At 40.6% G+C, this 26928-nt stretch overlaps 3 protein-coding genes across 3 annotated transcripts in view; 1 reads left to right on the top strand and 2 right to left on the bottom strand.

Moving 5' to 3' along the window:
• The window catches only part of LOC123979447 (potassium voltage-gated channel subfamily F member 1-like), a 1364-nt gene extending 206 nt beyond the window's left edge, over positions 1–1158 (bottom strand). The window contains exon 1 of the mRNA XM_046063370.1: positions 6–1158. Within this exon, the coding sequence (XP_045919326.1) occupies positions 6–1158 (1153 nt within the window). The remainder of the gene's footprint in view (positions 1–5) is intronic.
• An 814-nt stretch (positions 1159–1972) lies between these two features.
• atp6v1c2 (ATPase H+ transporting V1 subunit C2) lies at positions 1973–12254 on the bottom strand. Its single transcript, XM_046061701.1, has 13 exons — positions 12002–12254; positions 11532–11733; positions 10898–10965; positions 10233–10318; positions 9574–9668; positions 8980–9071; positions 8801–8896; positions 8609–8677; positions 4796–4888; positions 4617–4704; positions 4430–4527; positions 4178–4307; positions 1973–3028 (listed from the first exon to the last, which is right to left on the bottom strand). Exons 2-13 carry the CDS (start codon positions 11658–11660, stop codon positions 2939–2941), a joined length of 1134 nt encoding a protein of 377 aa, XP_045917657.1. The 5' UTR covers positions 11661–11733; positions 12002–12254; the 3' UTR covers positions 1973–2938.
• Positions 12255–13427: 1173 nt separating this feature from the next.
• Positions 13428–26928, top strand: part of nol10 (nucleolar protein 10) — a 21137-nt gene continuing 7636 nt past the window's right edge. The window contains exons 1-14 of the mRNA XM_046063064.1: positions 13428–13611; positions 13818–13863; positions 13966–14064; positions 16727–16804; positions 16890–16927; positions 17488–17624; positions 17743–17808; positions 18938–18998; positions 19652–19737; positions 20012–20090; positions 20518–20667; positions 20949–21015; positions 23152–23204; positions 25743–25869. Coding sequence (XP_045919020.1) covers positions 13546–13611; positions 13818–13863; positions 13966–14064; positions 16727–16804; positions 16890–16927; positions 17488–17624; positions 17743–17808; positions 18938–18998; positions 19652–19737; positions 20012–20090; positions 20518–20667; positions 20949–21015; positions 23152–23204; positions 25743–25869 — 1153 coding nt within the window. The 5' untranslated portion in view covers positions 13428–13545. The remainder of the gene's footprint in view (positions 13612–13817; positions 13864–13965; positions 14065–16726; positions 16805–16889; positions 16928–17487; positions 17625–17742; positions 17809–18937; positions 18999–19651; positions 19738–20011; positions 20091–20517; positions 20668–20948; positions 21016–23151; positions 23205–25742; positions 25870–26928) is intronic.

The following is a 26928-nucleotide window of genomic DNA, read 5'->3' as shown; positions in this document are numbered from 1 at the left end:
AAAGCTCACGGCTGCGTTGCACTTGCCGAGCGTGGTTTTGGGGTAGATGTCTCCATAGCCCACCGTGGTCATGGTGATGATGGCCCACCAGAAAGACTGCGGGATGCTCCTGAAAAGGGTCTCTGGATGGCTTTGCTCCATGGTGTAGGCCAGCGCCGAGAACACAAAGATTCCCACGCCCATGTACATGAGGAGCAGCCCCAGCTCTTTGAGGCTCCTCTTGAGCGCGTAGGTCAGAGTCTGCAGCCCGGAGGAGTGGCGCGCCAGCTTGAAAATACGCGCGATACGCATGATGCGGAGAGCCTGGACAGCCTGTTGGACGTTAGCCAGCTCCATCATGGATGTGGTGCCCAGGTAGGTGAGGGACATGACTACGTAAAAAGGAATTATGGCCATAAAGTCTATGACGTTCATGATGGAGAGCGCAAAGCGCAGCTTGTTCGGAGAGGAGGCGAGACGAAGTAAGTACTCCGCTGTGAACCATGACATGCAGACGGTCTCGATCGCTTCTAGGATCGGGTGCTCGATCAGTTTTCCATTGGTATCCGTCACCTGGAGCTCCGGGATGGTCCCTATGCACATCACCACCGCCGATACCAGGATAGAGAGGAAGGATGCGATGGCAATGACGCGCGCCGGCCGGGAGGAACCCGGCTTCTCCATCATTCTCCACAGGAACCTCTGGCACCGCTGGGTGCGCGTAATGCACTGATCCACCTCCAGATCCTCAAGGATAACTTTCACCTTGTTTGCAATCTCTTTCAGCTCCTCCTCCTTCTCACTTAGGTAACTTTTACAGCATTCATCTAAAACACTTTGGTCTATTTTCCAGAACTCCATCTCCTTGATGAAACAGACGGGGCAAATGCCGCGTTTGATGTGGATTTCATCAAAGTAGTAAACGTCGATGATGCACTTGAAGGCATCAGGATCTCGGTCAAAATAAAACTCTTTTCTGCCCGGATCGAAGTCGTCGCAAAGGGACGAGATAACTTCATAATTCTGAGCTGAGCAGTTCAACAACTCCGCAAGTCTGCTCTCCGGGTAGCGGTTCAAAACATCCCCGAAAAGCACCACTCGGACTCCGCCAATGTTCACTGCAATCTCCCCCTCTGCGCATAAACCACTTCTATATTTTGGCTTCGGAATTGTCCACATTTTACTAAATGTTTGAATGAATGAATATGTATCCTGCAATGTAAAAGTAAAGCGTACTAACCAGAATCAAAGTCCATTATTTCGGCGCGTAAATGATCCTCTCCAGGCTGTTTTCATGCACTGAACGGCACAGCTTGAGCGGCCAGCTTTTCCTCACACCTCTCTCTCTCTCTCTCTCTCTCTCTCCCTCTCTCTCTCTCTCTCTCTCTCACACACACACACACACACACTCAAGCGGACTGGAGGGAACTAACGGAACATCCACTAGCAGGTATCTGTTTCAGGGGATGCAATAATTGTTTGGTTGTAAAGACCATTCAGTCAATAATTAAAAGAGCAACATTAATCAGCTACACATTATAATAAAATAAAGACAACATCTAACTCAGTTCCACCAGTGTTAATTTCCCTATTTTCCTATTCAAATTAAGAAGGTAAATGCCACATCTTTGCATGGATTACTTTACCCTGCAATCTTCCAACATCAACTGTATTGATCGGTCAGTTATCATTTAGGATAGTAGAGACAATCACTGTGAAAATGGATGCTGCACAGAACAAAGATAGCACCCTCTTGTTAGAGCCTAATGTATAGCATACATTATTTCTCACTTTCAGTCTTCAGCTCCAACTGAATCAGTGACATCACCTGAGGTAATTTATCAGATTTCAGAGAGCGTCACATATGCACCAAGACTTGTAAACATACTCTGATGTGTTAAATTGGTGAAGTTCCCCTTAGCACCACCATGACTACCTACAACAGTGAAATTCTGCTTACACACTGATTTGTCAGAATTAAAAATTTATTATTAATAATATCACAGGGGCCATTTTACTGCACAACACTTGCTTTTACTTTGATACTTTAAGTACATTTAGCTGATAATACTTCTGTACTTCATCTTTAAGATTTCTGTGGTGGTTTATTTGGCGACAGTGAGCGCAGGAATAACGCACTCCACTGTGAAAACTACTATATAGACTGAATGTAAATGCACTGAATGACTATTGCTGAAAAATGAATATTATAAAATGTGGTCTGATTTCATGAAAATCTTAAGGAATATAACTTTAAGTAGGATTTTGATTGCAGTACTGTTACTTGTAATGGAGTATTCTTACGTTGTGGTCATTGTGGTATTGGTACTACTAGGATCTGAGAACTTCCACCACTGATAGCATTACATTTTAAAACATACTGATCAAACATGAGCTTAAAGACAAGTGATATTTATACAGAGTCATGATATATTGTCTCTACACAATATACTGAATAATGCACTGATAAATGTACTGGACTTTTGTGTTGAATAATGTGCAACCGTGCATGAAGAAAGACACTTGATCACACTAAAATGGCTTTAGGATTTCTAAGAAGAATGTGCTCACTTAAAATGCTTGAAACTGTACACCTACATTAACATTTACAGTACACATTCTTTCAAAAGAAAACACTGAACAACATTTTTTAGATATTAAACATATTTAAATGGTTCCGCAGTTCCATGTGCAGCTGGTATTGAGTGGTGAAAAGGGCCCCAATCCGTCCACTGTTCACCTGACAAGACTATTTACACTGCTGTCCAAGGGAAGCTGGGCAGTTATGTCTGGCTCACAAGAAATGTGGAAAACCAATATATTCAAGGATATATATCACTGGATATGTTTTATTTTAGAGTCAGGGGTCTTTATGTTCCTGGCTCTGAGTGGTGTCCACCACATGAGCGTCAGGGCCCTCGTAGCTTGGTCACCGAGCAGGTCTTCTTTTTGCTGACTGCTAGCTGATCTCCAGCACATTGGTGTTGATGTGGAAGCAGATGTAGGAGCAGTACTCTTGCTGAATGAGTCCTGGGATGTCACAGCTTACCTGCACAGAAACACTGTGTTGGCTTATAGGTAGTTGTGGAAAACATATTATGTGTTGTGTTCACAGTTTATTGAGCTGCCCCCAAGTGGCAAAAAAATATAAAGTCACGTAAATTTTAACTTGCTGTTTGGAGTTAGCTGCGTGTGCATCATTGTGTCCGGGAACCAAGTAAAAAGAACTGCTAATCAGTGCTACTACAGAGTATCTTTCGGTAAAAGTCTAGAAGTATTATCAGCAAAAGTATCAAAAGTAAAAATAGTCATTATGCAGCTGAATTGCCCCTGTCCGTGTTAAACTATTACTGTTTATATCATATTATAGGACAGGTTATATTAAGATAGCTCATGAACAGCAACAAATATAACAACAACAATACTTTAAATTAGGTTATTTAAGAATTGTGACCAAGATGTACAGTAAAAATATCTTGTCAGTGCTCTCTGCTGCACTGACAAGTGCAGCTACCTCAAACTTCCTCAAACATACTGTATCTTGGTTATTTCTATGCTGCAGGTTCCTGTTACTTACTTATTGGCTGACATACTGATATGCTGACAGGGACAAATCTGCAATAGGGCAAAATTGATCTATAATATTGGCCCAGTCACTTTGGTGGAGAATATTTAATGTTTAGTAAAATATTTGCCTCTTGGATGTGCTTAAGTTACGAAGAGGGACAAAGTCACTCAGAATTCTACTTTAAAGTGCAGTACTTGTGTTAATGAGGTTAGTTTTTTTACTCGAATGGCTACAGGTTGATGCCCTGTTCTGCCATTTTAATCCATGTTAATTGTGAGTTGAAAAACTTTAAGAATTTCGTGTACTCAAAAATTAAACTGCATTATTACTTTAATTGGGACTGACTCATGGTGTCATCATGTGTCTGATGTGTCAGGTCAACTGAGTCAGCTTTATTTGCTGATGAAATCTGAGATGTGTTTGAAAGCTACAGAAACAGCTAATAAGTGGACTTAGAGTTGAGATTGTTTTATCACACATACAGATCCAGAGGTAACAAGTAAACAAGCATACTCAGGAATTTTTATGTTTGTGTAGTCGTGCCTCTTCAGCGCGAGATGAAACACAAATGTAACAATGACAAAATTATGAGCAACGTTTGAGGCAGTGCAAGTGGATTTGGCCTCTTACATCTGTCTTGCTGGCAGTGGCAGTGGGGTCCAGATGCATGAACAGCGAGGCGAGTTCTGCTCTCAGTTTCTTTGAACGCTTCTTGTCCGTCTGCAGCAGAAGAGCCTGATAGTTCATCGGTAATCCATACCTGGCAGGGGACATCATTAAGAGTCTCCTCACACACAGAGGTCAAAGGAAAATGCTACAACATGCCATTTCATATTAATGTTGAGAGAAAACAAGGAAATCACTTCTGTCATCAGCACTGACCTGAGGACTGATTCCACAAACACCCTCAGCGCTTTCAGGTGAATCCAAGCAACAAACACCCCACTGAAATTCACCTTCAGCCAACGCACAAAGACTCCCTGGGGAGAGGCATGCTCATTTATAATATACTACAACACACACACAAATCCAAATGCTCTATAGAAAGCATACATGATGTTTGACTCACATGTTGTTCCTTCTTGTGAACACTCAGCTGCTTCATCTCCTGCTGCTTCTTGTCCTCCAGCTCAAAGTGGTACTCACGCACGATGAACCTGTGTGGATCATAGGCTACACTATGGTAATTGACACCGACAACACAGCTTTGACTTGAGAGTGTTTTTACTGCCTATCCGTCCTGCTTACTTGCTCTCCTGGGCTTTGGCTTTGAATTCACACACAGCTCTTTTGAAAAGTGTAACTGAGAAAATGCCTCCCTCTCCATCCTCGTAGAGCTTCCTGATGTTCACACAGGACAGAGCGACACGTGTCAACATGCAGCAACAGGTCAAGATGGAAGACAACAAAGAGAAAATAAAGTGAAAGCTGGGTGATACTGAAGTAGCCTACTGTAATACTGCGATGTGATGGTGCACTAGATATGAGGCTTAAATGGTTTCCAGTATACAGTATCTCACAAAAGTGAGTAAGCCCCTCATATCTTCGCAAATATTTGATTATATATTTTCATGTGACAACACTGAAGAAATGTCTTTGCTACAATGTAAAGTAGTGAGTGTACAGCTTGTATAACAGTGTAAATTTGCTGTCCCCTCAAAATAACACATCGTCTAAACCACTGGCAACAAGTGAGTAGACACTTAGACCCCTAAGTGAAAATGTCCAAATTGGGCCCAAAGTGTCAATATCTTGTGTGGCCACCATTATTTTCCAGCACTGCCTTAACCCTCTTGGGCATGGAGTTCACCAGAGCTTCACAGGTTGCCACTGGAGTCCTCTTCCACTCCTCCATGACGACATCACGGAGCTGGTGGATGTTAGAGACTTTGTGCTCCTCCACCTTCAGTTTGAGGACGCCCCACAGACGCTCAATAGGGTTTAGGTCTGGAGACATGCTTGGCCAGTCCATCACCTTTACCCTCAGCTTCTGTAGCAAAGCAGTGGTCATCCTGGAGGTGTGTTTGGGGTCGTTATCATGTTGGAATACTGCCCTGCGGCCCAGTCTCTGAAGGGAGGGGATCACGTTCTGCTTCAGTATGTCACAGTACATGTTGGCATTCATGGTTCCCTCAATGACCTGTAGCTCCCCAGTGCCGGCAGCACTCACGCAGCCCCAGACCAGGACACTCCCACCACCATGCTTGACTGTAGGCAAGACACACATGCTTGACACCATCTGAACCAAATAAGTTTATCGTGGTCTCATCAGACCACAGGACATGGTTCCAGTAATCCATGTCCTTAGCCTGCTTGTCTTTGACCAATTTGATGCAGTGTGCACCTATGGTCTGAGAACCGACAGGCTGACCCCCCCACCCCTTCAACCTCTGCAGCAATGCTGGCAGCACTCATACGTCTATTTTCCAAAGACAACCTCTGGATATGAAGCTGAGCATGTGCACTCTATTTCTTTGGTCGACCGTGGCGAGGCCTGTTCTGAGTGGAACCTGTCCTGTTGAACCGCTGTATGATCTTGGCCACCGTGCTGCAGCTCAGTTTTAAGGTCTTGGCAATCTTTTTATAGCCTAGACCATCTTTATGTAGAGCAACCTTTCTTTTTTTTAGATCCTCAGAGTACTTTGCCATGAGGTGCCATGTTGAACTTTCAGTGACCAGTATGAGGGAGTGTGAGAGCGATAACAAATTAAACTAATTTAACACACCTGCTTGTAACACTAACGAGTCAAACTAACAAGGAAAATGGCTAATTGGGCCCAATTTGGATTAACTAATATTCCAAATTATACTAATAATAAAATATCTATTACATTACAGTGGGGGAAAAAAAGCGTTTTAATTTCTGTTGCTGAATCAGATTCCAGATCAACAAAGCTGGTTTAGAGATTAGTCGTGATGTTAGCTGTTAAGTTACTGATAAGTTAGCATCACAGCACTTAATACATTTCACCATAGAAACACTGAATTGCTACTGCAACACACAGTAAGCTAGTTGAGCTAGCTGTATGCTAATGAATGCTGAAAGTAACTGTGCAGAATATTTTTAATCTGACATCTGTGGTGTATGTGATGGTGTCGGGTTGGTGGACATGTTGTGAACATGTGTTTCCTTAGCTTAGCGACCAGGCATTAAAATATAAAACCAAAAGTGGAACAAATGAATGAAGGGTTATGGTGGCTCTCTGTATTTTCTGCCATAGAAAAGGTCAAATATAACACAGTCAATATTGACACAAAAAGAAATCACCTGCTCTACCCAAACAGGCCAGCATCAGCTTTCAAAGATCCATATTAACCATTATTCTTATATTCAGTGACACCCAGCGGCGTCACACAAAAGTGTGGGCCCTATACATAAGCAGCCTCTTTGGGCCCTTTTCTCTCTTGGTCCCTGTCTCATGCATCTTTTGAGATAAACTAAAACGAATCTAAACGATCTCCGTCCACACCAGCGTTTCAGCTGCGTATAAGAATCTCCATCTATATTAAAACAGTTCCAAAAGATCTGGCAAAAGTACTACTGCAGACAAAGAACTTAACCAGAGATTCTTTTGCATGGACCAACAACGAGGTAGAACTGTTACTGAAAGTAATACGGGAGTACAAAGAGACTGTGGCAGTGGGAAAACAGACTGAGAATCATCGTAAAGTAAATACAGCAAAATGCACAGTAAGTGTATAAGTGTTATTTGCAAAGTACAAGATATTTTAATAAAACTAAAACATGGTCAGTAGCATTGTGTTTTTGTTTTGCATGACTTATAAGACCCAATAAGGGTTTCGCCTGTCCTCACTAAAACACTACCCCGGAGTTTTAAAATCTTTACGGGGTCGGCAGCGTTGTCAAACTTCTCTATCTTAGGTCTTTGGATTTGCTGTTTTAGTCTAGACAGGAGGTACAGACATAGCATAAAGTTTGCGTATAAGAAAAAAAATACCATCTTAGTTGTCCATTGAGAAAATGCTTACTATACTGCATAATAAAAGACAACTGAAAAATTACATACAGCCATTACGGCCATTACAGCCATTTAATCTCTCTTTGTCTCCCTGACCACAGTGTAAGTTATTGGTTCAAAGGTAAGTGGGCCTAAAAGCAAAGTAATTAAAACTTTAGAAAGTTTAATTTAAGCTGCTGATAATAATTAATGTGTCAAGCTAGATTCCTCACTGACTGCCTTCAATCTAAACTGCTGATATTAACTTAAAGGTTCAGTATGTAATATTTAAGAGGATCTATTTACAGAAACGCAATAAAATATATTTAACTATGTTTTCAGTGGTATATAAAGACCTTACATAATGAACCGTTAGGGGTTTTTTACCTTAGAATGAGCCATTTCTATCTACATACACCGCGGGTCCTCTAAAATGGATGTTATGTTGCGCCGCCATGTTTCTACAGGACTGTCACAAGGCATGTTGCTCCACCATCAGCTGTAGTATCCTAGTGCAGGGTAGACTAAACCATTTACATCTTTTGTAAGGGGTGAGAGAGGCCTAAGAGCCAAAGTTCAGTCTCCAATTCATTCAGCCAATTTTAATCTAGTTATGACACTACTTGCTTAGAAATAAAACATTTCAAACAAAAACAAACATTTTATTCCAGGCTTTTTGATGGCCCTTCTCCGATTGGGGCCCTGGGTAATCAGTCCCACTTTTCCTCCCACTACCACACCCTTGCTAACACCAACCGGTATTTCCTTTCAACCAAAACAGATGCAGATGATCTGTTGCTGAAAGCAGGGACTCTTTCAACTCTGTGTAGTTGAAAGTTTGAAAACAAACATCCTTGACAAATTTAGACAGCACTTTTTAGTTCTTTATTGAATACATCTCTTCTCTGGAAATAAACGTTTCCTCCCATGCTACTGATCCAAGCCACACGGACTCTTACTTTCTGCCAGTAATTGAACACCTGTTAACCATAGCCTGACCTTTTGGATGCTGAGAGCAGGCACTCAGAGCTTTGCCGGTGCACTTGTACTTGGATCAAGTAGAATGACTCGTCTTACAGCCAAGCCTGCATAGGCAGCTCACCTGCTGGACCGTGGAACCACGAACTCTGACAAAGATTCATAGGTCCTCTCCCACAGCGAGTAGCTCCCTCTGTGACCAAAAACACAGAATGTGCAGAGACACATTTACAAAACAACACATGAATATCCACACACCAACACTTCTACACTAAAATAAAGGTAGAATAACTTAAAATGTAAATGTGTCACCCACCTGGTCACCACTACCAGCAGAGTGGTGAGGTACTCTGAGACCACCAGGTCTTCCTTCCTCACTATACCATTCAGACTGCGAGTTTGCAAAGTCCCACTGGAAAGACAGACATTCCAGTTCAATATTTGAAGGTTAATAGAATGATGTATTTGTACTTTCATGTATCTCAAGTCACTCACTCTAGTTTGTGCTCAAGGCTTTGCAAGCTCATTTTCACACTGTTGAATGCCGCAGCTCGGGATTTTAATTCCGTCTCCATCTGGGAAACTTCCTGACACACATGCATGTATTAAAAGCCCATGTAAGCATCAGGAGTACATGTGGTAACCTCAGCGAGATAAGAACTCATTGAATATCTTTAATAACATGTAATGATTCTGTATATATGCTGCTTAAATGCAATAACAAAGATATATTGCAAAAAGTAATTGATTTTGAATTCAATTGAATCTGGATTTGTCAAAAAACGTTGGAATAACATGTTGCAAAGACCTGCTTTTAGTTTAATTTACTAGTCATGGTTAGTACCCAGATGTCATCTCAACTTGTGCTTAGAGACAAAACATTCATAACTGAATCTGAAGGATTCTGTAACTAAATGGTATCCCTCAGAAATAGGTCACAATACTGAAGCATTTCACTGCGACTTTCACTGTCTCCCATCTTCACCAAAATGCAATAATAAATTGCTGGAGTACCCCTTAAAGGTGATTATGACTGTAATAAATATATTTAAGCGCCCTCATATGATCCTCATATTCATTAGTTTGTACCTTGTTGATGATTTCTGCCAAGCTGGAGAGAGGCAGAGCTGTGGGATACTTGGCTTTGTCCCACTGAAACCTGGTCACGTAGGTCATCAGGTCCACTGAGAAACATGCACAAGAAGTCATAACCTAACTAGAAGCCAAAAATTGTAAAACTGTAAACCTCACACAGTGGAATAGGAGTGTCATTCCAAAAAACACAGAGGAAAAAGTGCCGTAAAATGCACACTTTATATAGGGTGGCACACAGCATTGCACTCCAGCTCAAAGAGCAAATTGCCAGCAGATAAAATACCCCTCAGAGACTTGAGGTAAGCTTTCAGGGGTGACAGGACGGCTCTCTGATTCATGCCGTGGTCTGATGGGGGGAAAGTGATCAGAGAAAATGGTTAGCCTGGTTTGTGTTGTGCAGTTGTTGATCTGTCCTACCGCCTCAATGCCGAACGCTAATACAAAGTGAAGGGATCAGTTTGTGTTATCTCTCAGTGTGTGTGCTGGAGCGGATGTTTCTGTGCATAATGTACATGCAGAAGTCAGTTTAAGTAGCATTTAGTCTCATTTGCAGTGTGCATGTTGCCTGCGGCTTCTTTGCACTTACTTAATGAGTTTCTATCTAGGATGTAATCAACACCCTCAGTATTCATATGAGTGTGTTTGTGTGTTACCTCCATTGGCTAAGGCGTTTTCCAGCACTTTGTCACCGGACTGCTCCATCACCTCCCTCATACACTGACATGTTTTTTTAATCACACTGGCCAGGCAACAGGAAAAATATCATTAATAAAGAGGTCCTTTACTTTGTTTATTCATGTATTTTATATAATATTTATTTCGTTACAATTTAAATCATTTACTGTCTCCTTTCCTGGAAATCTCTTTTCTCTGAATTATTTTGTTATTGATACTGAGGCTCACAATGAACTATTAATGTCCAACAAGGGTTTTATTTATCCAAGTAAAGAACTCTTTCAGAAAACAACAGATCTAACTTAATAAACACGAGTCTGGATTAAATTACGAGTCAAAATCTGTCTGGTTTGATCTACGTAGGCCACATTTTGAGGTTGCAAATAGGCTTTAACATCCACATCAGCTCTGATGTACCAACAATGAATTTAAAATCAGGAGGAAAACTAACCGTCAGCTGTCCCTGAGCATCAATTAATCATGGCACAGACCATACACAAGCTCACAGTTACAAGTCTTAATTAATGACAAAGCTGCACATTAAGCTACAAATGTGCAATGACCATTTAGACAAACAGGTTTGGTGTGCATCAGCAGAGCATGGGAAACATAGTTTGGTTCATAATTCTTGGACATTTTTTACCTTTCAGTCAGTGTGTCGAGCTTGGTGAGGTCGTCTGACACGCTGAGCAGACTGTCCAGTATTCCCACCTGAGGTCACAGCAAAGACAGCACAGTTAATGTTACTGGGGCTGATGTATTGTTGATTTGACATCACAGGGAGGTCAAATCACCATACACAAGCAACAGTTCTGCACGCAGAACAACTTGTGAACTTACTTTAATGTGATGCCCAAATATCACATTTACTACGACATTTAAAGGCTTTTCATGTTTGAGCTCTTGATAGGCTTGAAAAACTGCTGTTAAAATGCGATTCCTTGCAGCCAAGGTGAACATTGGTCACGTTGAGTGAAATGGGTCAGATGGAAATTTTGCCTCAAACTGTAGAGAGCAACCTGAGCCTATATCCCTTCACCAGAGAAGGACACCAAACACCATCACCCTCCTCAGCTATACTCTACTGTACTGGTATAAACACAGAACTAAGATACACATACAATTCTTCTTGCTCCCTGTTTTTGACAATGCTCTTCTCACAGATCAAGAAAGGAGACTCTTCCATATCTGGTCCTTGTGTGTGCATATGTATTACTCTGTAAACTTTACTTGGCTCCCTTAGGCTCTTCATTAGGACAGATGATACACAGCCTTACCTTGAGATCTGGAATTGAGAACTTGCAGCAGGAGGCCAGGTTGGTTTTGGCAATGGTGTGCTTGAGTTTCTCTACACTGGTTAAACTGGTCTTGTCCAGGGGGACAGAAATCAACCAGAAGTCTGTCATGGCTCCCGGGGCTTCACATAGATACCTCCAGTCAAACTCGTCCCCACAAGAACAGGCTTTGGCACCAAATAGACTGTGACTCAGAGCAAACAAACACTAGAAAGACGAACTCTCTATCATCAAACGCATAAACTGGCTCTTATGCTAAGCTGATTTATATAAATTATACATAATTTATATATATGTTAATATAAATTACGTTGAAAGGTTTTAAAACTGTTTATATTTCTTTATTTCTGTTCCCATGATTACATTAGGTTTTTTTTCCTTGGTTATTCTTACATAAAGTCAAATACAATAAACAAAATAATGAAAAGAAATAACAAAGCAGGGACTCTTACCGTCAAGTTATCTTCATGACTGTCCTGTGGCAGTCCCACTGAGTGTTGGGAACATCTGAGCAGCAGCTCAACCTGAGAGGCTTGTTGGAGATGAACTGCGCCTCGCCTCAAAAGTGGATGAGATCAGGCGGCAGCAGCAGGGGGCGGTGACAAAAAGCAGCAAGTAGGACATTTTCCACCAGCTTTCAAAGAATACACAGGAAGTCACAGAAATATTTACATCCTGTTGGATCCATCTGTAGGCTACCTGTAGTTTGCAGACCATGTTCGGATAGCTACGGCTGAATGTGTGTATGTGTTCTTGATTGCTGCAAATCAAAACCGTGGCGCAGCCGTAACGTGCCATAGCCGGAGTCAGTGGATTCCTGGCATTAAATTTTAACAAAAGTTATTACCACAACAATCAATTGTTTCCTGTGTATTAAAACTTTTTATGCAGTTAAGAGAAACTTCACAAATATTGAACAGATGCTGTTTAATGGCTAAGACTGTAGCCATCAGCAGCCAATAACAAACCGAATAAAACTACTGGATTAGTGCATTATTTTATTCTCAAACTGCATCGAAGAAAAGAAAGCCGCTGAAACGCTGTCAACTCAGTGAGACATCACTCTCAGCGCCGACATCCCACGTAAATAGCAGAAATTACAACTAAAGCCCCCTCCTGCCTCTTCGTGGTGTCTGCCGGTTTGGGTAAATAATATTAAATAAATTAATCCAGGAAATTATCTCAGGGGGCATGTTGTGTAGCCTCCTAGACTGCAGACAGACCCGTCTCTCATCTTGTTATACTCCTTATAAAGCGTCTTTGATTGATTCTTCGCAGGCCCGCTTATCTTGAACCAGCCAATTGAATGGACAGCAGTCCACATCACGTGACTTGAGCAAGTCACAGGTTGACTTTAAATGTGCAGCTTTGCTGTTGCTGGTTGCACTCCATGTTCCTTTAAGCTACAAAATAATTTTACGTGCTGTTTTTGGATTTTTCTATTCTTTTGAACATGTATGCATTGATTCATTATTTGGAGAGAACGTTATGAACCATTGCTGTAGCCAAATACAACAGTGACTTTACATAACTTTATTTTAGTATGTATGTTAGGTGTGGCCTTGACAATTGTCTTCATATCATTATCAAACATTTATGTCAAGCGAATCAATTGATATTTTGTTTGAAAGAAATATAAGACAGAAACATCTCTAGTTAAAGAAACACAGCATATTGTCAGCTATAGCGACGTTATAGAGGTCACAGTTAACGTTATAGATAAAAGCAATTTAACGAATTTGTGTAACATGAAAATATACTTTTTGTTGCGGTTTATCAATTGTATCAAAAAATATATTTATATAGTTGTTTAAACCCAGATTTACGTTGGAGAGCAGCGGTACTGTGTTCAGTCATTGTAGTTTCTACTCGGGCCCATTTCGGGAAGCTCACCCCCTCTTCCTGTTTTTGCTCCGAAGCAACAACGTGGATTGTGTGCAGTTTACCGGTGTAGTAACAGGGTTATGTTTGACCAGAGTCTTGTTCATTTTCTACAATGCAGATATCTAGTGTGAACGATGTTAAGATTTACAATTTAAGTCATGGAAAGTCCCTTCCAGAGGTAAGAAGCACTACTTTCCCTGAAAGCGTAACGTTAGTTACTTAACTTGAATCTAGTAGATTAGCTAACACAGCTAAGTTAGCCGGGACAAGAGTAACGTTAGTCCTGACATTATGTGTTGAGACAATGTTGATGCCAAAATCTATTCAATAACATGTCAGTAATTGCTGTACAAAATCCTAATCACTTCTACCTCTTTAATGCAGTGGCTGTCAGATCGGAAGAAGAGACAGTTACAAAAGAAAGATGTTGGTGAGTTGACCGCTACAATGTAAGCATGACTGACCGGTTAATTGTCTCTTAAGTGTGTGTCGTTATTCTGACTTGTCTATTATTTATTTATTTTTTTACTAGACATCCAGCGTAGGATTGAGCTCATCCAGGACTTTGAGATGCCCACAGTGTGCACCTCTATCAAAGTATCGAGGGATGGGCAGTTCATCCTGGCAGCAGGTAAGACAAGCTGTGGATAGTGTTTTGTAGCAAACCTTCATTAAATGTTATCTCTTAATGTGGACTGTTTGTAGAGTTAGTCATTTCGCTGGGTATTCAGAAAAAGCGCATTAATTCCTCCTATAGAAAAGTTGGATTCTTGGCTAATTTCAAAATATCTTCCCTTTGAAATTGCCTGACAAGTTCACTTACGTGGGCTTGTCTATTCCTGTAAATCCTAAGCCCTTATTTAAATAAATGTTTTGTATTTAGTCAGACAAACTTAAGAAATATATTGATTTTTGTAGGCCTTTGTCACTTTCTCTTATAGGGCAGGCAAATGCGATTAAATTGTGTTGCTCCTCAGGTTTATATTTGTATCAAAAATATTCCAATTTAGCTTTTGTTGTCATTCTTTAAAAAACTGGATTCAATAATAATGCCATTTGTTTGGGGGTATAAACCCCATCATATCTCAAAGACTCGCATACAAAAATCTAAGAAACTTGGGGGTTTGTCCCTTTCTGTGGTCCAACACAAAGGCAAGATTAGTCAAACAAGTGAGCTCGTTGATACACCCAAGTGGCTTCACTTGGACTCTCATGCTGCAAAAAAAACCAGTTCTCTTTCAGCTCTTCTGTTTTCCACTACTGATTCTGCATTACATCTGATGGAAGATTCAGTGAAAAAGTTTAAATAAATTTGTTCCATCCCAATCTGACCAAGTCTTTATTTACTGCAGGAATAAAGGTCTGGACCATCGCAGACTTGTACATTAATAATCACTTTTTTGGAGCTGAAAGCAACATTCTCCCTTCCTCCACTTTCTTGTTATTTACAAATCAGACATTTGGCTTAAAATATTTAAACGCTTTGACAACCTGCCGAAGGAACATTCTTTTTTTGCTTTAATGAAACAACGTCCTGATTCTAGGCATCTTGTTTCAAAGTTTTTCTGGGAGCCAGATCTTGGCGTGGAGGGAGAGGATCCATTTAGGTTCAGTTAATGCCAGGTCGATTCAGTCATCCATAAATTACATTATTCTAAAGATTAACAAAATGTATCCTGATGTTTCTGATATTTGTGCCAGAAGTAGTCTCTATAAACATATCTTCTGCAAATCTGTAGGCAAGGGACACGATTTTGGTATCATAAGTTTTCTGGTTTTTGTTTGTAGTCCCACTTTTTATCTCTTTTGAGCTGGCTTTGGTTGCATGCAAGCAGAGAAAGTTCAGGAAGGAGACGGTGCAGTTAGTCATTTCCAGTATCTGCGTCACATGGTTTTTGCCACTGACCCTTGCAGCAGGTCCTGGGTCGATTTATTTCAATGGGAGAGCTGAAAATGAGCACAGATTCTGACCGATTCTTTCAACCCCATAGTCATTTTTCACAAGCCACATATGTCCCGAACATTCTGACACTTAAATGGCATTTTCAGACAGACAAATCAGGGGAAAATGTACTTTGTTCAAGACCTGTCTCTGTCTCAGCAGCACACTCTTGTGAGATCTGGCATCAGCGATCTCTGTGTCTCTGTTGGTGCTGAACCGTCAGTCTGGTTTCACTGCAGTGCTTCCAACATTGTTTTCCAACCGGATAGACGGATAATGTAAAGCGACTTATATGTGATACCATTATGAATCATTGTTATTATTTAACTTGGGAGAAGTGACTGTGCTCACTTGGGATACAGGTAGTATGTACCGTTTCATTCTATTTGTTATAGAGCATATTTGATGCAGGTGAACAGTCTGTGTAGAGAGCAAAAGAGACAGAACTCTTTGGCAGAAATGCAATCTCGGAACACATCTACTTGTCTGACGACAATTTAGCATTTTGTCAGTCTTGCAACTCTAAAGGTTAGGTTTTTATTCGCTTTTTAAAAATGAATCAGCATTCAGTTCACCGTCAGATGACAGCTGGTGGCTTCTGAGATTGCTAATTGGACTGTAATGAATGACCTGCCCATAGCAGAGGAAGCCTTGGCTACACTGGAGCTTGAAACATCGGCCCTTGCTGCCAGAGGCTAAATAATCATCAGATGACAGCCAGTGTGTTCTGAGATTGTGACAGATGTAACTCCTCAGAAGCTACTCTAGGTCTTACATTTTGTTTTGTTTTTCCTAAAATTGTCCTTTTTTAGCAGGATATCTTTATTTGGTGTTCTAAAGTACATTACAGATCGAACCTGACGCACTAATTGCCCATTTGTTCCAAAGCTTCTCTTGCACTGCCACATGCTGTACAGCAGACTTTTGTGTTTGGTATGTTAGTAGCAGAGTAGTCTCAGGGATACATATTTAGAGGCTTTGAAGAACACACATGGTTTTCATGAGAAATTTGAAGTACCTGGGGCCCAACACCTTAACTTTACGTATAGTTAGCTGAAGCCCCTGCTGCGTGATATCCAGTTTGGCTATTCTTTGTGATATGCTTCATTTTTATTGAAAAGTTGATACAGGCTGAAACATTGTTGTGTTCTAGTCTGGCTTTTTGTGTTTCTTCTGGGGTGTGTTTGTAAGGCTGTTTTGTCAGTGTCAATTTCTTCTGTGACGAAAGTTAAATATAATTTTGTTTAATTTTTTAAGTCAGAATGACATCGGTTGTAAGTTAGAGCCTGCAAGAATGTTCAGGGGGGTCATCTTATTTTTGTGTATGTTTTGTATTTTCCTTTCATTTCAGGCACTTACAAACCCAGGATTCGCTGTTATGACACCTACCAGTTGTCCCTGAAGTTTGAGCGCTGTCTAGATTCAGATGGTAAGTCAGTTGACACACACACTTGTTGTATGGCATCCATGTCGTGATGACTAAATTTGATGAATTTCTTTTCTCTCTTTCAAAGTTGTGGCTTTTGACATCCTGTCTGATGACTACTCGAAGGTAAGACATTGGGAGCGCTCTTTTCCCCCCGAGCACTGCTGCTGGAGTGTATGTGTTGTTGTGCATGCTCATGTTTTAATACCTTTGTGGTCTCTAAATGCATAGTATTGTCATGCCATCACTTAAAGGGTCTGTGAGGTAATCAGAAACTGGTAATTATCCCAAGTATTCTATTCACTGGGATCCTTAGATGTACGTAAAGAGTAAGACGTAATAGTATTTGTTAAAAGTTTATTTTATTTTATGCCTTTATAACTTCCTACAGTGGGAAACTAAATCAGTCAATATAGCCAAGGAAGACCGGTTCTTTACATTTCCACATTTTATGTCAACTAGTACTCTTTTAAACAAAACTGCCAGCTTCGCCCACATATCTGTTAAAAATCACTTTAGAGGTGGTAAAAGTTATTTTTAGAGTCACACATTATCAGTTACACATACTAAAAAGAATATTTGTAGTATCTTCATAAACAGCACAACTGATTATGGTTTTAATGTGTTCATTACTGTAACAATGGTAATGCACCGGGCTCATTTGCTTTTAAATTGTGCATTTGCAGTTGGTGTTTTTGCACTGTGACCGCTACGTAGAGTTCCACTCCCAGCACGGACACTACTACAAGACTCGTATTCCAAAGTTTGGAAGGGACTTTTCTTACCACTACCCCTCCTGTGACCTCTATTTTGTGGGGACAAGGTGAGAGTATGTTTGAATTAAAAATGATGCACAATTAGCATGTTTACAGATTTGTCCTGTACATGTGATTGGAATAAGCTGGTTAGGCAACATTTAGAGTTTTTATTTTAATTTTCAGTTCAGAGGTGTTCAGACTGAACCTGGAACAAGGGCGCTTCCTCAACTCACTTCAGACTGATGCTGTGTAAGTACAACAAAGTGTTTTCCCTCACTGTTGTACGTGCGGTGATGCGTGGATGATCCAATAATAGTATGTGATTAACGCTGGATTTAAAATTGTTCTACCAGGAAAACTAGTTTTTTGCCCCAATCCGAGTCATTCAATATTCAAAATCTACTGATTCTGAGTCCCGATCTGAAACTTCTTGAACAGTGCACACTTCAAGGACTTTAAATTAAATTAATTGTCTCTCTCCTTTTAAAATTATCCTCCAGCAATTGAACTTACTGTTTTCTGCTGGGCAGGGCTCTACGCTAACCTTTTTCCCAATGAGCACAACAAGAAATTTAAGAGCACAGTGACGCATGTTAAAGTTACGCAGACTTTATTAACAAACATTTTATTATAATCATATGTATACTCTGTGCGTGTGCTTTTTCTCCTTGTGTGTAACTAAGATGTGAAAAACAGTGGTGGACTATGGAAGTGAAGACCCTTGGTATATGGACACTCGGCATGGGCCCAAAATATTGTGAAAGCTTTTAAAACACACCAGTTTTTTTTTAAAAGCTACTGTATAATAAATAGTTCCTTAAAATGCAACTGTAAAATACTAACTTCCTTAAAAATGTTACTGTACAGTATTGTAGTATATTGCACATAATGTTCTTAAGGTTATTTCTCAAGATATCAGTATATGTATAAATAATCTGGTTTACTACAGCAGTGTGAACCCAAAAAACATTTTGCTGTGGTTACATTGCAATAAACAGATCAAAATGATGCCGAACCAACAAAAAAACGCAGTTTGTTTAGCATATGAATTCATTCTTTGTCAGGCCTGTCCACAGGACGACAAGCAAACAACTATTAAAATGCTTGTTTTCTAAATGGCCTTTGGATCATTTAGGCCTGTCCTAAAACGTGTTTCACTGCAAAGCGATAGCAAACTATAGCTGGAATCAAGTTAACAGACACATAGTTTCAGAACTTACCAGGTAGTTGAGCTTCCTCGCTCATTTTTAATTCAGTTTAGTTACGGCCATCCCTAGCTAAAACCTATGGTGCAATCTGACATTAAATGATACACTCGTTGCCATCATTGCCCTCAGCTGATGTTAATGATCCTTCTTTTTCTTGACTTCTTGACCAGGGAGAACAATGTGTGTGACATCAACCCCGTCCATCATTTGTTGGCCACAGGAACCTCTGAGGTAAGTGCCATAGCAGGCTGTGTGTGAAATGAGGCACCAGTTATTAGCAAGTGACATTGTGACACTGAGTGTGTGTGTGGCTGTTAATTGCTGAGTGCATTTTTGAGTATACTAAGACGTATACTGCACTAAATCTTTAATGTGTTTATAAAAATAAAAGCCCCTAATGAGGAGTAAAATATTTATTTTGGACCATGCAGTCTAGTTCAGTAATGCTGCTTCTACTACTTCCACAGAGATTCACTTTAAATGGATGTGTTAAATAAAACACCAATTTCATTTCCAGGATATTTTAATATTTCATATAAGATGGTTTGATAATTGGCTTTATTCATTTTTGGATTGCCTAATGGTAGATCTTTCTCTTCTCTCATTTCTTTGATATTGTTTGGTGTAAGCATCACACGCCAGCTGGGCTGATAAAAATAAGTCTGTTACATGATTTTGGAGTGTTAAAGTTCAAGTTTTTCAAACCGTTACCTCTCACTTACATTAGGAGCTGCCAACACGAGAAGTTGCCCATTGCAGCTCTTTATTGGTATTAAAACGGTTAGTTTAAAGAAAACGTAAAGTCATGAGTCGCAACCTTCCCCAAATCTCCCGTCACCCTGCATTTGTCTGACTGTCTGACATCTCTTCCGTTCGATACCCAGGGAAGGGTCGAATGCTGGGACCCTCGTGTCCGGAACAGAGTGGGCATGCTGGACTGCGCCCTGAGCAGCCTCGCTGAAGGAGCAGAGTAAGTACCAAGCTGTCAGCCTGACGATGCATATGTGGCCACATGGCACTTTTCTCCTCTGCCTGTAATTGTGCTGCATGAAAAACAAGCTGCAAGCTGTGCATCATTATGGTACCTTTTTAGAAATATCCAGCCTTCGTCTGATTCACTGTTAGTTCAGTATCCTGTCACAAAGCAGTAGTGTCTGCCATTATTTAATATGTTTGTCTTTGTGTCTCACTTTACCTTTTATCCCCTTAATATTCTGTTGATATCCTGTTATTGTTATTGGCAGAGTTCAAGGTTTGCCCTCTATAAGTGCGCTGAAGTTTAACGGCTCCCTCACCATGGCAGTGGGCACCAGCACAGGACAGGTGAGCCAAAAAATACTGAGCTATGTTTTGGGCTTATAATTAACAGAAGGGTGACACACAGTATTTTGGTTTACTGCTTCGTTCTCCGCTCCCTCTGTGTTTTTTGTTGTGAACTATCAGCTGCCCACATGGTGTGAAATTGTGCCTCTTCTTCCTGAGATTAGTCACCTCACAGAGAAATGGCTGGTGTCATGCCTCCTCTAAAAAGTTACTGTTCCCAAAACGAGCTCAGCTTTGACTGCAAAGCTCAGCTGCATACCCCTTGTGACGTTGCATCTGTTTGTTGTTGGTTTTGATGGGACAGTCGCAGTTGGTATAATGGTTTTGAACACATCCTTAACTTTTCCCCAGTATTGTTTTGGCATTCGGAAGCCTACTTGTCGCAGGATAAAATACATTTCTAAATTTTAGCATATATGTTTTTTAGGTGCTGCTCTATGACCTGCGCTCCAGCCAGCCCCTGCTTGCGAAGGACCACTTCTACAACCTGCCAATCAAGTCTCTCAACTTCCACGATCAGCTGGACTTGGTTGTGTCTGCCGACTCCAAGATTATAAAATTCTGGAACAAAGACACAGTAAGACTCTAACAGCTATTAGAAGACCTGCCCTACCTCACTTGTGCTGCATGTGAATGATTATGTATAAAGGGTTGTGTTCATATTTATATATTAGCATTTCCAAACTTCCCTGCACTGATACCGGCCCACTGGTCCATGTAAAATGGCAGCTTGTTGTCAGAAATCTGTGCATGTTCATTGTGTTGATGAAGTACAACAAAGACAGGTCTGGACTGTCGATCTGTCTAGACTCATTCTGATTTCGTTGATCTCTTATTTATTCTATCTGTTCACCACAGGGAAAGGCGTTCTCCTCCATACAGCCACAGACCAACATCAATGATGTCTGCATCTACCCTAATTCAGGTGAGAACAAATACTCCAACAAGAGTCCCATGGGGAGAGGCAGAGAAAAGCTAGAATACTAAATACATGATAGTCATCTACCAACATACTGTTACATACATAACTTCAAGTGCATTGGCAGAGCACCCACAAAAACACAAACAATTCCACCTCCAGGTGGCGCCATCTTACAATAGCGTCAGGCTGAATGTGAACTTTCACTTTGAAAGTTGACATAGATTTAATCAGATTTTTTTAGGGTTTTGCTTCATTTCAGGTTTTTGAAATGAGGTTTTATCCCTAAAGGTTAGGGTGCCACTCAATGTAATGGCCAATTTCTATTTTCAACATTTTCCAGGTCCCACCCCCTCATTCAGTTCCTTTTATGATGCATAGTAACTGTGAGAAGTTTCATTCGATATATTAATATTTACTGGTAGCTCAGTGGGCTCAATGTTTTTATTTTTACTTTCATTGCGATAAAATGTTATTTAACTCAGAATTTCTCTACCAAAGTAAATTAATCCTTGAATAATACTTTTTATATCATTTAACTGTTCTTTTTCATATTCTGATTTGTGTTATTATTTGGTTTAAATACTATGTAATCAGAATAATATTTTGGGTTAGCACTATTGCAGCCATGGTCAGTAGTATAGTTAACTCTGTGCAGTGTGGTGAAGGGGCTGGAGCCAATCCCAGCTGTCATTGGTGAACCCTGGACAGGTCGCCCGTTCATCACAGGGCTAACTCATAGAGACAAACAAGTCCTACACATGTTCACACCTAAGGGCAAAGAGTCACCAATTAAGCTATGCATGTCTTTGGACAGTGAGAGGAAGCAGGAGAACATGAAGAGAACCCACACAGACACGGGTAGAACGTGCAAACTCCACAAAGAAAAGCCTGGGCCTCGATCCACAGAACCTCTTGCTGTGAGGTGACAGTGCTGACCACTGCACCACCATGTCGCATCTGTGTATCATGTTAATCTTAATTATTCTCATTTTTAGCACCACCTACAAGTTCTTTTCTGGTACAGTAAAGAAGGACACTTCAAGAGAGGTCACTTAACAAGAGCTTCTTCTGCAGCTGTCGCTTCTATTTGTTGGAGCGCAGTGCGGACGTACACATTTAGGCTCTCAGAGCTTTCCACCGGGCTCGGTGATCTACAGTCTGAACATTTTTCGGTTTCGCCCCCAATTCCGAATGAACTGTCACATATGGTAAATGGGCTGTATTTGTATAGCACCTTTCTAGTCTTTTCGACCACTCAGAGTGCTTTTCACTACATCACATTCACCCACCTATGAGCAGAGACCCAACTGCTCATCTGAAACAGTAATTAACTCATTCACACACTAACCTTCTTCAACCTAACCTTCCTTAAAGGGGACGACCGTTCTACCCTGAGTCAAAGCCACCCACTTATGCCAATTCAACAGTTCAATAATTAAGGTCTATCTGAAAGTCTGTCTGGTTTACATGTGCATGTGTTTCATCCACTTCATAGAAATCTGCAGCTGCTCTGTGAGCTGGAGAGCTAGCCTACAACAAAACACATGTAGCTGTTTTTTAAGCTGCAATACAGTCATTCTCTGGACACTTATGAATACATAAGTGTTTATTATTAACTTATGAAGTAACTGTTAGCAGCTATGTGTCTTCTTTTTGAGGAGTTTTACATTATTCAAACTTGTGATATTAAACTTAGTATTACATGTTAAATTGGAAAATGTTGAATATTGTAAAACTTTGTTATTAGTGTTGAGCTACCAGTAAAAATTATTAGAAAACATTAAAATTTTGTCAACTTAGTTTTTGTCACATTATTAACACATTTGGGGGATGGTAAGATGAAAATTAGAAACTTTATTTTTGAGTGGCACCTCACTAAAGGTGTTAGAGAGCAGTGAGTTAAATACACTCATTTTAAAACAGTTTTCTAATTCCTTTATTATTTGGGCAGAAATTAATTCTGAAATCTTAACCAGCCACTTTCACTTTTTCACACACCAGTTTTAATTTTAAGGCTAATATGACCTTTAAATATATATGACTGGAACTAACTTCAGTGTTTACACCACAGATGAGCTCTGTGTGTGCTTTATTTCCGTCCTCACGTTGTTTTGCCTGCACCCCGTGTTTCTCTCACAGGTATGCTCTTCACCGCCAATGAAGATCCTAAGATGAACACTTTCTACCTGCCGGTGAGTGCAGAGGCATTTACATTCCTGACTGGTGACTTTACAATCAGCGTGCATCAGACAGGTCACATTCACGTCCTGTTCATCAGGTGCCGGGCTTAACGTAGAAGAGCTGTGTGTACAAGCCTCAGTGATTCACGTGGTTGGACATGTAGGAGCAAACAAGCAAGGCTGCCTCATAATGAGTAAAGCTTGTTGTTCTCAACAGTGTCCTATGACCCTGATCTGATCCGACAGTGAGTGTTATTCTAGAGAAGGTGTGTGTGTGTGTGTGTGTGTGTACAGTAAACCAGACTTTGCTTTGTGTAAATGGGTAAATTTCAGACATCATGGACGTGCTGAACTTCAACCCTTCTGTGCTGCAGTAGAGAGAAGGGTTAGGTGTTTCCATCATTGTTGGAATACATGTTGGATCCGCAGCTGGAAAAAAAAGAGTTTCAGCTTGTCAGTTGGACGGCTGATTTTGTTTTGTTGTATGTGATAGTAAATTCAATATTGTTAGGTTCTTGACTGTTGAAGGGTCGGACAAATTAAGAAATCTGAATATGTCACCTTGAGATGGGCATTTCCTACTACTTTCTTACATTTAAATGTCCGAACAATGAAGCAGTTAATTGAGATAATGATTGGCAGATTGATCGGTAAAGGAAAAAAAGATTAATAAAAATTTAAATAATCATTAATCCGTTAATTTGTGGACCCCAGGAAGAATAGCTGTTGCTTCGGCTACAGGTAATGGAGGCAGCTCTGGTTGGGTCAGAAAATCCGTACCATCGTTGTTTTGTTGGGAAAAGAGTAAATAAAATAAAATACTGTCGTAATGGTTGTTGTGTGTTGAACTGATCATCAGTGTCGACATGAAAATGTAAAACAAAATGAACATTTCAAAATCAGTTAGTTGATTGACAGTTTAGCGTGTGTTGGCTCCGCTTGGAGCCACGTTTGTCATCTTCTGAGAAAATCTGTTATTTATGCCTGCGCAATGTTTCTGCGTCAAAAGGCTGCTCACAGCTCTAATTTATCTCTAAGCCAGCTTTAGGCTCTCAGCTCAGCATTGATAAAACTGAGGAATGACTGGGTGCTGATCGCAGGATTCTGTCCACTTTGGCCTCAGAGTGTGGCTCCATGCGACCATAGGACTCACAGCCATCCAGTTATTCCAGCTTACTTAGATTTCATAACATGAGTGAATCTTTACTCTGCCATACTTTTAAGTGAAGAGAACTGAAGTGTGAAGCAATTCTGAGAAGTGGACGTCATTAAGGTACACAACACTAGCAAATGAGGCGTGAATAAATTCCGACTAATGTCCAGATTTGTTCATTAAACAACAGCCTCTACGACAGTGGCTGTGACCCCTTAAAGGATAGAATCACATTTTTTTCAAGTCTGTCCTTATACAGCAGTCACATGTCATGTGTGTGTTGAACAAGTTATGGGGCTCTGTAATCATTATACTGGCCATGGTGTGACCAGTGGCACCTTCATTGGGACTCTGCTGGAAATGATGGCAGTTAAAATGCCTTGTTCTCATACTGTGCAAAAATATATTCTCAAGTTCAGCTCTTTTACTCAATTTTCAATTATTTTGTAATTTTTATAAGGGGTCAAGATATGAAATTTTCAAGTAATTTAAAAGGAAAAAAGCCAAGATTAGAAGTCCAAAAAGACTTCTGGTTTATGTAGCAGTAATATGTCTTTTTTGCTTTATAACCCTGTTAACCATGTCATGAACCCAAATGATCAGATTTGCAGTGTGTTGCGACCCACTAGGGGGACCAGGATTAATTATTATCAATTAATCCTGCTTGATGTTTGTGAAGCTTCTCAGTCGTCCAGGTCATAGTTATCGAGGCAAGAAGCCTCTTGGATGAGAGGTGAAACGTCTTCAAGTATCTTCAACCATGTCTGATTGCTCTTGATTTGACCTTCCTTGAATAATCTTTCTTGACAAAGGTTGGTTAGGTTGTTAAAATTTCAGTGAAGTGACCATCACAAATTCTTAGAAATGAGGTGAAAATATTTAATTTCCTGTCATTTTTGCTTAAATATGACACGAATGATGACTGAAATAGTTGCTGAGTGACCAGTGTTATAACAGTTGTTATCATTGACAATTAATATTAATTTTTCGATTGATCAATTAGTAGTTTTATTTATAAAATATCAAGAATCAGTTTCCTAAAGCCTAAGATTACATCCTCAAATGTCTTGTTTTTTCCTCAACCTAAATATATTCACTTTATTGTCCTAGAGGAGTCAAGAAACCAGAAAATGTTCACATTTAAGAAGCTTGAATTAGAGAATTATGACTTTTGTTTTTCTTAAAAAAAATACTATAATTTCTATAGTTGCAGCTCTAGGTGGCACAATGCCATGGATCACTGGAAAAAGGAAGAGCTCAGTAATGTCTCACTGGAATGGGAACATGACATAACTAGGACAGTTCGGACAGTTCAACTATTTTTGTTTCAACAAATACATGACAGGTTTCGGACTTACTCAGCAGTCTAAATCTGAACTGTGTGTGTGTGTGTTCAGGCTCTGGGCCCTGCGCCTCGGTGGTGCTCCTTCCTCGATAACCTGACAGAGGAACTGGAGGAGAGTCCAGAGAGCACAGTGTACGACGACTACAAGTTTGTCACCCGGAAGGACCTGGAAAATCTGGGTGAGACCGCGCCGCCTTAATTTCACCTCGCAAAACTCACCGCATGTGGAAACAAGTTATACAACCAATTCACAGCACAGATTCCCCCAAACCAAGCATGCAATTGGTAGTGTTACTCTTTTATTTAGAAAGCACAAAGAGTCAAAGAGATCACTGCACAAAGAGGGAATTTAAGACCAGCCCTGTAAGTTACACCCAAAACTATAAATCTACGTGAGCCACTTTGCCGCCTTGGGGGTTAGCATGGGTGGCTAGACTACCTAACTAGAGGCCTAGGGAACGATTGAGGGGCTTTGGGTAAGAAAAGTAGTGTGTGGGAGTGGGAGGACGGAGTGTCGGGGGAGAGGACCCTACGGGTTGAATGAACGTTGGAATGCAGAAAGAGATGCAGAAAGCTGGTTGGCTGCTGCGGAATCAAAGGGCGAGGAGGGGGCAGGCAGGGGAACAGCGGTGTTGATTTACAGGAGCCACGTAACATACATATTATGTAACCATAAGGCAGCTACAGGCAGGACTCGATGTCGGAAAGATTCTGGGGAGAGCACTTACTCCACATTCTGTGTCCCTCTACCTACATGCTCTCACTTGCTGGCAGGCTTTGACGCAACAAATATGCTCTAAAACAATCAACCCTACCTATTCTGAGACACGCTACCTGTGTATGCCGCTGCTCCCATTCCCACCCTGGAGTGAGTAATCTCAGGGAGGAGATTCTCATTTTTATTACATAATGCTATAGTTTTCTCTGCATGTCAGACCGAAATCTCCCAAATTTATTCTCAGGTGATTCCTGAAAACCATAAAACTACAGAGCCTGCAGTCATGCTAGTGGCCCTGTGAGGATGTGTGTTAGCATGCTAATATTTATTGATTTGCACAAAACAAAGTATAGCTGAGGCCGATGGGAATGTTACTAGTTTTGCAGGGTTTTTTTTTCAAAATATTTGACCGGAAACGTCCCAGGATCACCAAAAAGTCATTACAGTTCATCATGAAAGGGTCACGAATGTCTACCAAATTAAATGGCAAATAGGGGTGTAACGATACACCAAAACCACC

This window comes from Micropterus dolomieu, linkage group LG11 (genome assembly GCF_021292245.1).
Source record: "Micropterus dolomieu isolate WLL.071019.BEF.003 ecotype Adirondacks linkage group LG11, ASM2129224v1, whole genome shotgun sequence".
Taxonomy (NCBI): domain Eukaryota; kingdom Metazoa; phylum Chordata; class Actinopteri; order Centrarchiformes; family Centrarchidae; genus Micropterus; species Micropterus dolomieu.
Note: the sequence above shows the minus strand (reverse complement) of the source record. Positions and strands in the feature narration are given on the sequence as shown.